Source organism: Rhinoderma darwinii, chromosome 8 (genome assembly GCF_050947455.1).
Source record: "Rhinoderma darwinii isolate aRhiDar2 chromosome 8, aRhiDar2.hap1, whole genome shotgun sequence".
In the NCBI taxonomy this organism is placed as follows: Eukaryota; Metazoa; Chordata; class Amphibia; order Anura; family Rhinodermatidae; genus Rhinoderma; species Rhinoderma darwinii.
In genome coordinates, this window is record NC_134694.1 from 26055062 (window position 1) to 26071813 (window position 16752).

At 40.6% G+C, this 16752-nt stretch overlaps 1 protein-coding gene across 5 annotated transcripts in view; it reads left to right on the forward strand.

Annotated features, from left to right (window-relative positions):
* The window catches only part of STRBP (spermatid perinuclear RNA binding protein), a 145686-nt gene that overhangs the window by 63395 nt on the left and 65539 nt on the right, over nt 1-16752 (forward strand). For all 5 annotated transcript variants that reach the window (XM_075835520.1, XM_075835517.1, XM_075835521.1 and 2 more), the window contains 2 exons: nt 12599-12764; nt 15938-16082. In XM_075835520.1, coding sequence (XP_075691635.1) covers nt 12599-12764; nt 15938-16082 — 311 coding nt within the window. The remainder of the gene's footprint in view (nt 1-12598; nt 12765-15937; nt 16083-16752) is intronic.

Here is a 16752-nt window from a genome sequence, read left to right on the forward strand (position 1 = left end):
ATGGCCCCCAGAAACCAATTCAGCAAAATCTGAGCTGCAAAATCCAAATGGTGCTCCGTCCCTTCTGAGCCCTGCCGTGGGTCCAAACAGCAGTTTATTACCACATAATGGGGTATTTCCGTAATCAGGAGAAATTGCTTTACAAATGTTGAGGTGCTTTTTCTCCTTTATTCCTTATAAAAATTAGAAAATTCTGTGTTTTTTCCAAAAAAAAGTCTCTTTTCATCTTCACAGACTAATTCCAATAAATTCAGCAAAAAACCTGTGGGGTCAAAATGATAACTATACCACTAGAAAAATTCCTTGAGGGGTATAGTTTCCAAAATGGGGTCACTTTTGGGGGGATTCCACTGTTTAGGTCCCTCCAGGGCGTTGCAAACGTGACACGGCACTGAAAACTATTCCAGTAAAATCAGAGCTCCAAAATCCAAATGGCGCTCCTTCCCTTCTGAGCCCTGCTGTGGGTCCAAACAGCAGTTTATTACCACATATGGGGTATTTCCGTAATCGCGAGAAATTGCTTTACAAATGTTGGGGTGCTTTCTCTCCTTTATTTCTTGCAAAAATTAGAAATTTTTACGTTTTTCCAGAAAAAAAGTAGATTTTCATTTTCACAGACTAATTCCAGAAAATATAGCAAAATTCCTGTGGGGTCAAAATGCTAACTATACCCCTAGATAAATTCCCTGAGGAGTGTAGTTTAAAAAATGGGGGTCACTTTTGGGGGGTTTCCACTGTTTTGGCACCACAAGACCTCTTCAAACCTGACATGGTGCCTAAAATATATTCTGAAAAAAGGAGGCCCCAAAATCCAAGAGGTGCTCCTTTACTTCTGAGGCCTGTGTTTCAGTCCATTATCACACTAGGGCCACATGTGGGATATTTCTAAAAACTGCAGAATCTGGGCAATAAATATTGAGTTGCGTTTCTCAGGTAAAACCTTCTGTGGTACAGAAGAAAATGTATTACATATGAATTTTGTAAAAAAAAATGAAATTTGAAAATTTCAGCTCTACTTTCCTTCAATTCCTGTAAAACGCCTAAAGAGTTTAAACACTTTCTGAATGCTGTTTTGGATACTTTGAGGGGTGCAGTTTTCAAAATGGGGTGTTTTATGGGGGTTTCTAATATATAGGGCACTCAAAACCACTTCAGAACTGAACTCGTCCCTGAAAAAAATCGCTTTTTGAAATTTTCTTAAAAATATGAGAAATTGCTGCTAAAGTTCTAAGCCTTGTAACGTCCTATAAAAATAAAAGGATGTTCAAAAAATGATGCAAACATAAAGTAGACATATGGGAGATGTTAATTGGTAACTATTTTGTGTGGTATTACCATCTGTTTTACAAGCAGATACATTTAAAATTGGAAAAATCATAATTTCTTCATATTTTCGCTAAAAGTTGGTGTTTTTCATAAATAAGCAATGAATTTATCGACCAAATTTTTGCACTAAACTAAAGTACAATATGTCACGAGAAAACAATCTCAGAATCAATTGGATAGGTAAAAGCATTCCGGAGTTATTACCACATAAAGTGATACATGTCAGATTTGAAAAAATGGGTCTGGTCCTCAAGGCCAAAATGAGCTGGGTACTCAAGGGGTTAAAGATACAGTTTCCACAAGACTTTGACCACTTACGTGGTCGGAAAAAGATAAATACCACTGTCTTAGTTTTATGAGTTGTATTATGATCTACAAAAAGGAATCCAAGTGATCTCAATAGTGGCAGGTGATTATGTAGAATGGTAAATGTGATAATATGCTCACATTGGTATTAAAAAAAAATGCTGCGAATACTATATACTATATGAAGAAGTAATTCGATAAGTGCCGGTTATGCACAGAATTCAATTGCTTATTAAGCCATTACATCTTGCGAACTGAGTGAACATACAAATTAGATGAGGAAGACCATTGTCTTCAGTTCATGCATGAGCCAAATATGATTTGAATAATTTGCATAGTGTTATGTATATGTTAAAGTACAATTTTACTTTTGCTTTGCATCCATTTTATGTTTCTCACATGTTTATTTTTGTAGTTACGCATTTTTTGTAAAGAGGTATAAAGCAAACCTTGTATCAGACAATTGACCATTATGTTACATACTAGTTACATGATCGCTACATCCTCTATCGTCCCATAGGGTTGTGTTCTATGACCACTAGAATACCCAGTATTGTGCCGTGGTATAGAATGTTATGTATATAACTGGCACTTACACACTGTGTATGTTCATTTAAAGAAGTCTAGTTCCTTATGGAGTTGATACAATGGTTGCTTCTTAGCAACAGACTTTGCAGAGCTGCCTGGTCAGCATGCACGGTGTTAGTACTGTGAATACAAATGCCAATGAACTCTTAGGTATGTTCACACGCTAGACTAAAAACGTCTGAAAATATGGAGCTGTTTTCAAGGGAAAACAGCTCCTGATTTTCAGACGTTTTTTAAGCCACTCGCGTTTTTCGCTGCATTTTTCCCGTGTGAACATAGCCTTCGAATCGGAGGTCAGGAGAGGCCAGGCATGAAATATGTCCATTTGGACTGCTGATCCATGGAGATCAACATGCACACTCATACGACGCACTCTAGTGCAGTAGCTTCTGTGGACTTTAAGGCCCTGTTCACATTAAGTTTTTTGTTTCTGATTTTGACGCGGGAACCACGTCGGCATCCGTGCCAAAAAAACGGCCCACATTTCCTCCCATTGTTTTTAATGGCAGTCGGAGGCGTGTATTTTCCTGAGCGGTTTCTGTCCGCTTGCGGTAATAAAAAAAAAAAAAAAAAAAAGCATCCTGGTCCTTCTCGAGGCGTTTTCCGCCTCAAAAACACAATGGGAGATGGAAAAAAAGGCCAAAGCCTGTTGAAGAACCTCTTCAACAGGCAAAGGAAAAACCGCTCAAAAAAAGCATAAACAAGTGGCAAAAAAAGCTGCAAATATCTGTGTGTGAACTGACCCTAATAAGCAACCACGTGTCTCCACGAAGGTGAGGGTTTACTTTAACGCTCCTGCAATACACAAGCAGTTTTTAATGTTTAATAAAAACCGATTGCAATTATAGTAGCAGTTATAAGACCCCTCCCCCACAACATACACATCCCCCCCCCCCCCCCCCCCATGGTAATTTTATTACGTTGGTATTTAACACTTCTTCAGCTCTTGAAGGATGCAACAAATCTGTAAGGAAATGTGAAGTCACTTATGCTTACCGCTTTGGAAATGTACCACTTATGAGCTCTACGTGTGACAGGCTGCTTTTAATATATAGAAAGTTGCTTACATGTATCCACACCAAGACATGTTTTTACATGTCGGAAAGCAAGATCTTGCTACACTGATATCAATGTCAGATTCTCAAGAAGGACTACCAACATTTTTGGATGAGAGCCACATGTTCCAAATGCCACTTTGGATAAATTGTTAGGGAACCCAAGGACTTCATAATCAATCCCTTCATTTCTTTTCAGGTCAAGTGACATGACATGAAATAGACACTTAACTGTCCTTATGTAGTGGAAAATGAGGACCTATATCTCTTGTCTCACTAAGACATGTCAGAAATAGATCTATCATCAAAGCTTTTCTGATATTCTGAACACGGTTTTAATGGTGTGTGCACATATACACCGTTCAGCCATAACATTAAAACCATTGACCGGTGCCGTAAATAACATTGATATCTCTTGACAATGGCGCCTGACCAGGGGTGGGATATATTGGGCAGTAAGTGAACAGTCAGTCCTTGAAGTTGATGTGTTAGAAGCAGGAAAAATGGACGCGTGTAAGGATCGGAGCGACTTTGACAAGGGCCAAATTGTGATGTCTAGACAACGTGGTCTTTTGGGGTGTTCTCGGTATGCAGTGGTTAGTACCTACCAAAAGTGGTCCAAGGAAGGCTTATTGATGTGTGGGAAGAGGGAAAACTAACCCATCTGGTCTAATCCTGCTGAAAAAAAAGTTCCTGGTGGCTATGATAGAAAGGTGTCAGAACAGACAATGCATCATATATTGCTGCATTTGGGGTTCTGTAACCGCGGACCAGTTAGAGTGCCCATGCTGACCGCTTGCCAATGCCGAAATCACCTACAAATGGGCACATGATCATATGAATTGGACCATGGAGCAATGGAAGAATATGGTCTGGTCTGATGAATTATGTTCTCTCTTACATCACGTGGACGGACGAGTGCGTTGCTTACATCGTGAAGAAATGGCAACAGGATTAACAATGGGAAGACTGCAAGTCGGCGGAGGCGCCGTGATGCTCGGGGCAATTTTGTTCTGGGAAACTTGGCTGCTGGCATTCCTGTTGATGTTACTTTGACACGTATCGCCTACCTAAACATTGTTGCAGACTAATTACAGCCCTTCATGGCAAAAGTGTTCCCTAATGGCAGTGTCCTCTGTTAGTTATTATACTACGTCCTCCCACACTGCAGAAATTGTTCAGGAATGGTTTGAGGAACATGAAAATTTTTTCAAGGTGTTGACTTGATCTTCAAATTCTCCAGATCTCAATTGGATTGAGCATCTGTGGGATGTGCTGGAAAAGAAAGTCTGATCCATGAATGCCTCACATCACAACTTACAGGGCTTAAAGGATCTGCTGCTATTGTCATGGTGCCAGAGTGGAGTCCATGCCTTGATGGGTGAGAGCTGTTTTGGCGGCAGGAGGGGGACCTACACTATATTAGGCAGGTAGTGTTAATATGTTATGGATGGGGTATGTGTGTTAAGTAATGTATGTGTTTTTTTTACTATTTTAAATATAATAGTATAACCTCCTGACATTCAGGATACTGAATGGTACTCATTCACAATACTGCTTTGTAAAGACCAATCATAGGTGTTCTGATTGCTTAGTATTCTAATGGAATCTACAGGTTGTAAAGCTGAAAGAGGTTTTCCAGCCAATAAAAATTGATTGCCTATCCTCTGGATAGGCCATCAATAGCTGATGGGTCGGGGTCCGACTCCCGGGACCCCCGCCGATCAGCTATTTTGAAGGGGCCGCAGCGCTTGTACAATGGGAGAAGAGGCTGCAATACCTGTGAATCGCCACTAAATATGTGTCGAACATTCACAGTGAGCAAGAAGAAATGAAGAGGAAGCAGCGCTCGTGCGATCAAAACAGCTGATCGGCGGGATCATTACCTGATTTTTCTGAAGAGTGAATCTGGTCATACACATAAAGAGTTGTCATTTCCAATTCCACTGTCACCACTTTGAGCTGCCCATATAACTGCCTTATTTCACACAATTGTGTGATTTAGAGTTGTAATGACTTCCAGGTTATGACAACCTTTTGAATGATGTAAAGATTGATTTCAAAGAAGGATGCGCTCAGTAAAGGTCTTTACCACCCACATAGTGATTTTTAACTAAAACCATAAATATTTTCCATCTTGATCAATTTTGCTGCAAGTTATGCGGTTATTTTTTGTCTTATCCAGTTCAGTCATTCACATATCTTCATGTACTATAAAGGGTTTGGGTGATTTATATTATATTCTTACAGGTACTTTATACATCTTCTGCCTTGTCCGTTGAGTCATCTCAGAATATGTCTCTATAAGCTGAAATCCTTGTCCATCACGAAAATGAAGGGGCCATTACTCTGTACCAATTTCGAAGTGAGTCCCATAAGCTGAACCTGTAGATTCTTTGTGTTGGCCTCTTCATTTTAACATTCGGGAGTCTCCACTCTGACCCCACCACTCATCTTAGGGCTTATTTAGACAAGCGTTGTTAAAACTTGTCCGAGTTCAGTCTGTGAAAAACTGACTATTTTGCATGAGTGTTTTCTGCGATTGCCTTCCGTTTATCCGTTATTTATGTCCTTGTTATTAGAATGCCAGACGTTTTTCACATCCATGAAAAAAAAACAGAAGAAAGTCCTCAACTGTTCCAACCCAATGAATACACCCCGGGGATGGTCACGTGAACACAGAAACACCATTTTCTATTTCTTACAGCATAGATCGCATTGTGAGACTTTACTCGGGCGTGGTTTTGGCTTATGACCATGTCTTCCATTCAGGACAACAATGCTCTAGCTCTACTTCCTAGTTTCACTTGTCAAGTGTCTCCAGGCAACAATCCGTAAAAAACGGAACGGGTGGCATCAGTGTGGTGTCTGTTTTTCACACAAGAAACAACGAGAGTAGGTGGGCATACAGCAAGTGCAAAGCCTTTGCCCTATTTCATGCTGTACCCAAAATTAATAAAAAAGGAAGGGCAAAAAAGATGAGCATGCATATCAATATAAAGATAATTACACCATTTTATTCTAACCAGAAGACAAAAACATTTGTATTCAAAAATACAAACCACAATCCATAATAAGATCAACCGTAAGGTCTGTGTGTGTGTATAACCACCAAGCAAAATATGACCTGCCTGACTAAGGTTAATGTATAGCCCATACCCAACCCATAATGCGGTCTGGAATCGGTTTAGGTGCATTATTGGTTGGGTATGTGCTATTTGTTAGTGGATCTTACATTGATGTATTGGCTTTACGTATGTTGTGTAGTATCTGCATTTGCTGTATACATTACCCTTAGTCCGGCAGGTCATATATTGTTTGGGGGCTTATGTACACCCTACGGTGGAACTTATTATGGATTGCGGTTTGTATTTTTGTATACAATGTTTTTAGTCTTCTGGTTTTAATTAAATTGTGCTACTGGCTGGATGTGCATGCAAATACTTTTTGCCCTACTTCTTTGTTCATTTTGTTTTTCACACAAACCCATTGACTTCTATGGGCTATTCCTGCAGGGCAAAGATTGAGCATGCTTCTTTTTTTTTTTCATCATGGACGAATGGTCCATGAAAAAAAATAAACGGGTCATCTGAATTGGCCCATTAACTATAATAGGTCATTGTTCAGTCCGGGTGCTGTCTGTTCTATACTCGGAAGTGAAAATCGTACATCGGAATGAGCACAAACAAGTATATTAGAGTGCCCTCCAACGTCTTACATATCTAGTCTTTGACTCAAACATTTTCTTATGCTTTTAATTGGTCTTTCCTCGATTTGAAAGGGTTAATGAATGCTTAATCTTAATTGCCGCACAGTTGCTTTTCCAGGCAGATGATTTTTTATTTTTTTTAATAATACATTTTAATAATTTTTTTATTTGATTTCTGGTTGCAAGTCCCAGATCTCTGTGCCTAAGTGAGAGGGACATTGCTGACACAGCAGATGCGCGTCTTGTTTTAGTGTACTTAGAGACATCCTCACGTACTGCTTCCTGCAGGCTAAGCACTATCCACCTCTGCCAGTAGCCTATTATTCATAGCTCAGGTAGAATGATCTTCCCTGTGGGATTTAGTAACCCACTGCAATCTCTCAACTTGAAATAAATGATAGTCTCCCTCGCAGATGGTGTGTTTCTCTTTACAGCTTTGCTTCTTTTGTCCATGTAATTCCTCCGAGTCGGCCTGCGCTCAGCTTATTTTAATGACACTTTTCAGAATTGTGTATTGCACTTAAAGATGGTAAAATGTCGGCAGTGTGTGTCTATTATCCTTCTTTATTTGGATCCGACTCATTCTTAAATTCCGGACATGATGGAAAGCTTTTAACATGCAAAAAAGGATGAACATTATAAACAAATACTGATGTATTCTGCAACATTGAAACAAACCGCACTTGGAGTCCTTGTAAACATTTTCAGGATCATGTTAGGTCTTGACACACTAATGTATTTATAGACAAGTAGCTAGCCTGACGCATTTTATTTTTATATATATATATATATATATATATATATATATATATATATATAGTGTGAAGGAAATAAGTATTTGATCCCGTGCTGATTTTGTAAGTTTGCCCACTGTCAAAGACATGAACAGTCTAGAATTTTTAGGCTAGGTTAATTTTACCAGTGAGATAGATTATATTTACAAAAAACAAGAAAATCACATTGTCAAAATTATATATATTTATTTGCATTGTGCACAGAGAAATAAGTATTCGATCCCTTTGGCAAAGAAGACTTAATACTTGGTGGCAAAACCCTTGTTGGCAAGCACAGCAGTCAGACGTTTTTTGTAGTTGATGATGAGGTTTGCACACATGTTAGATGGAACTTTGGCCCACTCCTCTTTGCAGATCATCTGTAAATCATTAAGATTTCGAGGCTGTCGCTTGGCAACTCTGATCTTCAGCTCCCTCCATAAGTTTTCGATGGGATTAAGGTCTGGAGACTGGCTAAGCCACTCCATGACCTTAATGTGCTTCTTTTTGAGCCACTCCTTTGTTGCCTTGGCTGTATGTTTCGGGTCATTGTCGTGCTGGAAGACCCAGCTACGAGCCATTTTTAATGTCCTGGTGGAGGGAAGGAGGTTGTCACTCAGGATTTGACGGTACATGGCTCCATCCATTCTCCCATTGATGCGGTGAAGTAGTCCTGTGCCCTTAGCAGAGAAACACCCCCAAAACATAATGTTTCCACCTCCATGCTTGACAGTGGGGACGGTGTTCTTTGGGTCATAGGCAGCATTTCTCTTCCTCCAAACACGGCGAGTTGAGTTAATGCCAAAGAGCTCAATTTTAGTCTCATCTGACCACAGCACCTTCTCCCAATCACTCTCAGAATCATCCAGATGTTCATTTGCAAACTTCAGACGGGCCTGTACATGTGCCTTCTTGAGCAGGGGGACCTTGCGGGCACTGCAGGATTTCAATCCATTACGGCATAATGTGTTACCAATGGTTTTCTTGGTGACTGGTCCCAGCTGCCTTGAGATCATTAACAAGTTCCCCCCCCCCCCCCCCGTGTAGTTTTCGGCTGAGCTCTCACCTTCCTCACGAGGTGAGATTTTGCATGGAGCCCCAGATCGATGTCGATTGACAGTCATTTTGTATGTCTTCAATTTTCTTACTATTGCACCAACAGTTGTCTCCTTCTCACCCAGCGTCTTACTTATGGTTTTGGAGCCCATTCCAGCCTTGTGCAGGTCTATGATCTTGTCCCTGACATCCTTAGAAAGCTCTTTGGTCTTGCCCATCTTGTAGAGGTTAGAGTCAGACTGATTAATTGAGTCTGTGGACAGGAGTCTTTTATACAGGTGACCATGTAAGACAGCTGTCTTTAATGCAGGCACCAAGTTGATTTGGAGCGTGTAACTGGTCTGGAGGAGGCTGAACTCTTAATGGTTGGTAGGGGATCAAATACTTATTTCTCTGTGCACAATGCAAATAAATATATATAATTTTGACTATGTGATTTTCTGGTGTTTTTTTTATATAATCTATCTCTCACTGGTAAAATTAACCTAGCCTAAAAATTCTAGACTGTTCATGTCTTTGACAGTGGTCAAACTTACAAAATCAGCAAGGGATCAAATACTTATTTCCTTCACTATATATATATATATATATATATATATATATATATATATATATATATATATATATATATATATAATCTTAGGTTGAATTCACACAGCGTTTTTTTCTTGTCAGGCAGATTTTGAATCGCCAGCTTTTTTTTATTTTAGCTATTGAATCTAATGCAAAAGATGGTCAAAAGGAGCGCTGCAAGTTTTTTCTATCTCCCATTGATTTCAATGGGAGTTCCAAGGCAGAAGCCGCTCGAAGAAAGAGCATGCCGCTTTCTTTTTCCGCGCGCAGCCAAAGATCGCGCAGGAAAAAAGCCTCTACCTCCCATTAACCCCTTAGTGACCACTAATACGCCTTTTTACGTGATTCACTAATGGGCTTTAGGCTAGGCTGACGCCTTTTCACGTCAGCCTAGTCTAAGTCCTGCACGGGTCTCCCGTGCAGGCAGGAGCCGGGGCTCTGCTGTCTGATGACAGCTGAGCTCCAACGCCCGCGATCGAAGTTTACTTCGATCGCGGCCGTTTAACCCGTTAAATGCCGCCGTCAATAGCGACCGCGGCATTTAACTTTGTTTACAGAGGGAGTGCGCTCCCTCTGTCACCCATCGGCGGCCCGCGAATGCAATCGCGGGTCTCCGATGGGGTGTCATGGCAGCCGGGGGACTGATAAAAGCCCCCAGGTCTGCCCTGGACATATGCCTGTTAGGACGCGCCGGAGGCACGTCCTAACAGATTGCCTGTCAGATTTACACTGACAGGCAATAATGCTCTGGTATACGAAGTATACCAGAGCATTATAGCAGCGATCGGAACATCGCACAGTAAAGTCCCCTAGTGGGACTAATAAAATAAGTCATCAAAGTGAAATAAAGATTATTAATAAAAAGTACAGTAAAAAAATAAATCCATTTTTTTCCATAAAAAGTGGTTTTATTTAGTAAAAGTGTAAAAAAAAAAAAAAAAGTACACATATGTGGTATCGCCGCGACCATAATGACTCCATTAATAAAGTTAATATGTAATTTAAACCGCAAAGTGAACACCGTAAAAAAAAAACACAAAAAACCATGGCGAAATTGCAATTTTTTTCCATTGCCCCCCAAAAAAGTCATAATAAAAATGAATCAATAAGTCCCATGTACCCCAAAACAGTACCATTCAAAACTACGTCTTGTCCCGCAGAAAACAAGCCCAAAAAATCACTACATTGATGGAAAAATAAAAAAATTACGGCTCTTGGAAAGCGACGATGCAAAAACAAATAATTTTAGTTCAAAAGTGTTTTTATTGTGCAAAAGTCGTAAAACATAAAAAAACCTCCACATATGTGGTATCGCCGTAATCGTACCGACCCATAGAATAAAGGTAACATGTTATTTACGTCGCATAGTGAACGGCGTCAATTTAAAAACGCATAGAACAATGGCGGAATTTCAGTTTTTTTTTATAATCCAACCCCCAAAAAGGTTAATAAAAGTTAATATAAAAATTATATGTACCCAAAAATGGTGCTATTAAAAAGCACAACTAATCCCGCAAAAAACAAGTCCTCATACAGCTATGTAGACGAAAAAATAAAAACGTTATAGCTCTTTGAATGCGACTATAGAAAAACGAATAAAATAGCTTGGTCATTAAGGCCTAAAATAGGCTGGTCACTAAGGGGTTAAAATCAACGGGGGGGGGGGCACTACTTGGAGCTGATTCCGATGCTGTTTCCGCATCAAAATCAGCGCTAAAAAATGCTGTGTCAACTACATCTTAGAGTTACATTTTCCTTTAAGTGTGTCTGCTCCATGTGCTAACTTAAGTGATTTGTTTCAAATAAACAATTGGCAGTAATGTATATACTACAAAGTATATATATATATATATATATATATATATATATATATATATATATATATATATTGTGAGGGTTTAGCATCAGGAGAGGTTGGTACAGCGGTTTCTTTGTAGCCAGAGACAGGGACACCGTGCATTAAAAGTCATAACAGGGCTTTGCCTGTGTTTTTATTCTTGTCAAAGAAACAGCCTCTTGTACAACAAGGGAAAATACAAAATAAATCCTGCTCGTCTGAGCACTAACTAAACAAGATATTATCTAACTATACCGAGTGCCTTCCTACCAGGCACTGGACACAAAGTAACACAGGTCTTTACTCACATAGAATACAGGCTACTCCAGCCTTAGTAGTCTCCAGTCTGAGTCAGGGGTGAGACTCACACACACTGTGTCTGCACCTTTTTATACACAGGCTATAGGTGCAGCTAATTGAGCAGCAGCCTTGTCCTACAAACAGAGATGGACTAGGGATTGGGGAACCCGCCCTGCTCTTCTCCAATCCAACTCCAGGCCCTTTTTCCGGCTTTTCCTTAAGCCGAGATTGGAAAGCTAGAGCTTTCTATTGCAAGAACTACTCATTCCCTGGAGCCTAGGATACATATGACAGGATTCTAGGGGAAATGTACCTTCCCTCAATGACTTTACCTGTCACTGTCTCACAATATATATAGATTATGTGCCCCAAACCAGTGTCCGAATTGCTATATAATACACGTCTGTGGAAACTTTCCATTGGCATGTCTGTAAATGATGTTTGTATAGACCTCACAGGCCCGAACCGGACTGTTATAAATGGTGGACTGGATCTCCAGCTTACTTTTCAACACGAGGTTCTGCAGCAGCTGAGGTGTGCATTATAAGGAATAATTGACTCCTCTTTGTGACTTCTAATCTTCTCATTTACAGAAGGGGGGCGATGACCAGTTTGCTTTTTGCTGCTCCCTTTGTTTGTATCATTCCTCAGTGTAGACCTAGGTTCAATTGTTATAGTTACCTTTTCCCCTTCAGCTTTTCTCTTAGTCGAGGGGCTTCTGTCCTCTGAATGTGTAGTCCTCCTCTGATTTACATAGTAAGGTTGGTTCATGTCTGAATGCAGACCCTACAAGGTGGTTTGGTAGCCACAATGTTTATTGGAGTGCACTGAATCCTGCCGGAATGTATAATGTAATATCTTTGGGCACGTTTCATATAAATGGTTTCCAAAAATTGTAGTAGCATTTCTTATTCCTCAGGGCTATGCAGCTATGTACTGCAGCCTGTATTTTATTAATGTGTTGTGCGACTATTTCTATACGTTTTCTTCTAAACAGCAGTTCCCGCTATAGGTAGAGTTTTTAAACACTGGCACGTTGCTGTAATTGTCTAACCAAATATTGCTTGTTTTTCAGGGATGAGAGTGGTCGGGTGCTATGCGGAGTCATGAGAATTGGCCTCGTTGCCAAAGGCTTACTCATTAAGGAAGATATGGAGCTAGAACTGGTTCTCTTGTGTAAGGAGAAACCAACAGAGAGCTTATTAGTATCCGTAAGAGAAAATCTCCCACTACAAATCCAGGTGAGATGCCACTTTATCATGTTAACTGTTTTCTGTATAAATTGACAAGATATTGCTTACAATTTTAACAATAAAGACAAAAAGGAAACGACAGAATTGTGTTTATTATAAGTAAGGCTCTGTTCACATTAGTGGGTTTTGGTGTTTTTTTGACTTTCCGTCTCGGTTGCTGCAATGGTAGCATAGTCTGCAGCGATATTCTTACCGTCAAAAATAACAGAAACCTGACAGACCCCGTTATAAGAAGTCAATGGGACTCCACAGGATTCTATGAACACAGATCAGTCATTTCTCAATTAAGAATGGAAGCCATGACCGTAGTGTGAACAGAGCCTAAAGGTGGCCATATGTATTAGATGTATGCCATCAGAACCCACTTACCATTGAATGTCTATGTTGGCGTTCTGACTTGCCGTTCTCTCGGGACAGAGAAGGATCGGGCTGTTGATTTTCAACATTCCCGATCCTTTTGATTGCAAGTAGATAAGCCACTGCCAGAGGAGTTTGGAGCCGGTCAGCGGAGTCTCACTTCTCCCTATGAAAAACACATGCCCGCAATTCCTTGACGTAGTATTACAATTAGACATACAAGCAGGATCAATCTTATAATAATCGGCAGGTTCCTACCAGGGACTGAGAACTGTCACTGTTAACTACAGGAACAGGGTACATCAATGGCCATAAGCTCTCTTCTGTACATGGTCATTATTTTTTTTTTTTTGCTGTCAACACTTACAATGAACTTCCCACTCCCGTGAAGGTTATTAGTTAAATTCTACTTGTAAAGAAGCCATTTCCATAATGTTTCTATAATAGGACATAAGTTTTGCACAAGAGCATGACTTTATTGTTAGCAAGTTTCTGTCTAATACGACACCCCTTCCTCAAGAGTCATCTGAACAGAGTATACAATAAATCTGTATCACGCTGCAAAAAACGCTGGACAACCACAACAAAAACTGTAGGTAAAGCGGGAAGATTGGTCTGGCAGGAGTTTTGTGAGTCGGACGAGTATCTCCTCTATGCGTAGGCCATATAGGACATAGTAGGGGGGGGGGGGTATTGGCCTGATCCGCCTTGAGGTTGATAGTGGGAGTCTGGGTCCTCTGGTTCTGTTTGCTTTCTTTCTCCTCTATCCGACGTGGAGTACGCAATTGATGCTTTGTCACATGCTATGGTTCCATTGCAGCCTGTCGTGGTGCCCACTGTCCTGGATGCATTTTCGGTATCGTTGGTAACGTATCGCGCTATGTCCTCGTTGCCCGGGTATTCTGCCCATCTTATTAGCTTCGCCTCTGCTGGTACAGAGGAATGTGTTTCATTATTCAGATGTGTCAAATGCATACTACGGTTTGTTTACTTTCTTATGCTCTATGTGTGTTTTTTATGACTCACAATGTAAGATGGATGCGTATGTTTTCTGTATTGCTGTATAATTTTGGCTTGTTATAATTTCTTTGTGTTGAGAAATACCGAAAAATAAAGAATGTTAAAAAAAAAAACTGTAGTTAAGTATACATGTTTTTGCAGTTTCGGATTGGTGTGGATTGCTGCCACATTCCCACTGCTTGTGAATATTCCTCTATACTTGCCTGTTGAGTGCCTTTTCCTGCACAGGTCGGACTCCCACTGTTTACGAGAACGGGGGTCCCGTATCCCTACTTTTAACCATGCGGCAGGTCGCTTATGCGCACTACTACTCCATTCATGCTCTATGAGCGCGCCGGAGATAGCCGAATACAGCGTTCGGCTATTCCCGGCGCTGCCATAGTTAATGAGTGGAGCGACAGTGTGCATGAGCAGCCTGCCACCCGGTTAAAACGAGGGGTATGGGAACCCCGTAAACGGTGGGAGTCCGACCTGTCGGACGACGACCAATCAGCAAGTTACTACGGATATGGGGTTAATTGGGGGTTACTTGTTGTAACTGAAATACCCCTTTAAGACATGAGTGCTGGCCAGAATTTTCTTTTATTTCTATTTCTATTTCGGGGCCAGTTGGACGGGAGCCCTTCTTGGACCTGCACCACGCATACCATCACCTTGGCTTTAGGATGATGTCCACTCTCCTTTTATATATCTAGAAATGAGTGAATTGGAGCCAGATTTTCACAGTATTGTTGCATATACGAGAAATACTGCTTTGTAATGGGAAATTCCCCCCCCGATGGTGAAAATAAATTTCCGAGATTTGCTCCTCTTTAATTATGGCTAGACTAGACATCAACTTCACAGTATTTCATAGCATGCAGTCCTGTATCCTTTTCCCTTTAGGCAGGGGCATAGTTATAGGGGGTGCAGAAATAGCTGGCGCACCTGGGCCCTTAAGAAGACACAAGTATTGTAAATTGAACATTGTGGGTGGATTTTTTGTTACAGATTTAGCTTTGAGGCACAGGAACTTCCAGTTACATATCTGCACATAGTCTTACGCTGGTTGTGAGTTTATTGCAACTTTTGTGTGTCCTAATGAAATGTGCCTGCAGTCAATGTCAACTTTTTATGGCGACTGTGCAATATTTACATCTACTCCTGTTAAAAATAAATTCTCTTGTAGAAAATGCGGTACATTATTACAGTTGTGAGCCCATATTCCCCTCCATAGTTTGCTACAGGTGTTTTTAGTTGCAAGAAGGTAATGTGCCTTCTAGACATCACCATCTTCTTAAGAAGTCCTTGAGCACCAGACAATTAGTCTTTGGTGGGTGTTTTATGTGTTGGGGGCATTTAAAGGCCCTTTTACATGGGCCAATGATCGGGCAAACGAGCGTTCATATGAACACTAGTTCCCGATCATTGCCCTGTGTAAACAGGGCAACAATCCGCCAATGAACGCGCAAACAATCGTTCATCGGTTGATCGTATCGTTTATGCAGCCAGAAATATTATCGTAGTCGTTAGCACATCTCCCTCGTAGTAACGATCGCTCGTCCTCCTACATAGCTCCTTGTGAAAGGAGCAAACAAGCGCAGATCAACGAGCGGTCTTGTTGATTTTTGCCCGTAACAATGCGCATCATTGACCGATATAGAAGGGACCTAACATATAGCAATGATTGCCCTAATTTCTTTACGGCTTTGTTTTACACGTTGAATCACATTTACTTCAGTCCTTTTCTTTTTGCTACAAGTAGATGTCGTTTGCCTTGTTTAACCTTCTTCCCTATTATTCAGAAACTCACAGAAGAGTCGTATGAGGTGGAAAAATCCATAGACGATGCATCGATAATCATACATAATGCGAAGGAGCCCAAGCTAACCCTTAAAGTTATACTAACATCGCCATTGTTCAGAGAAGAGGAGGACAAAGCAGGTGGAGGTACTTGGGTTTTCTTCTGTCGGATGTTGTGAGGAACAGGTTGATAAGCCGCGTATACCGACCCTCTCCAACATTTATTATTAGCACTTCTAGATCTGTCCTAAGTTTAGATGACTGTTGCCTGCATGTTTTCCTCATCTGGTCACCGGTACTGAAATGCACATTGAAACAATGTATCGATCACTTTTAGATAGTAAATGTTGTTACATAGTTTTGTCTTACTTTAAAGTCTTTCATTTTGTGGTACTGAACAGATTCTGCTACACAACCTCAGTGCTGTTTCTTGGCCCTCAAATAGCGTGAACTTTAGAGTACTTCCTCAGCGCGAATCATATCCTATACCGTAAAGCTCGCGAACATACGACCCATCTCCTGCTAGAACGTATGACCTTTTATTCGCTGTTTTGAGAAAATGAATTGAACCTATCATAATGTGCTTGTAGCAGCTATGAGGTTGGGTAAGTCATAAGTAACATAGTACTAACGTCGTCATGATTTTCTTTATTTTTATTTCTCTTGTTTTGTTTTTTTTTCCCCTCTTAATTTTATGGTCTGTAATATTTGCTTCAGCTTCCCAAGCCTGTCCCTACAAACTTGCCAAGCAACACTGGACCTATGTCAGACCTTTGACCAACAGGCCACACTCTGTCATGTCAACTGAGGCAGCCAG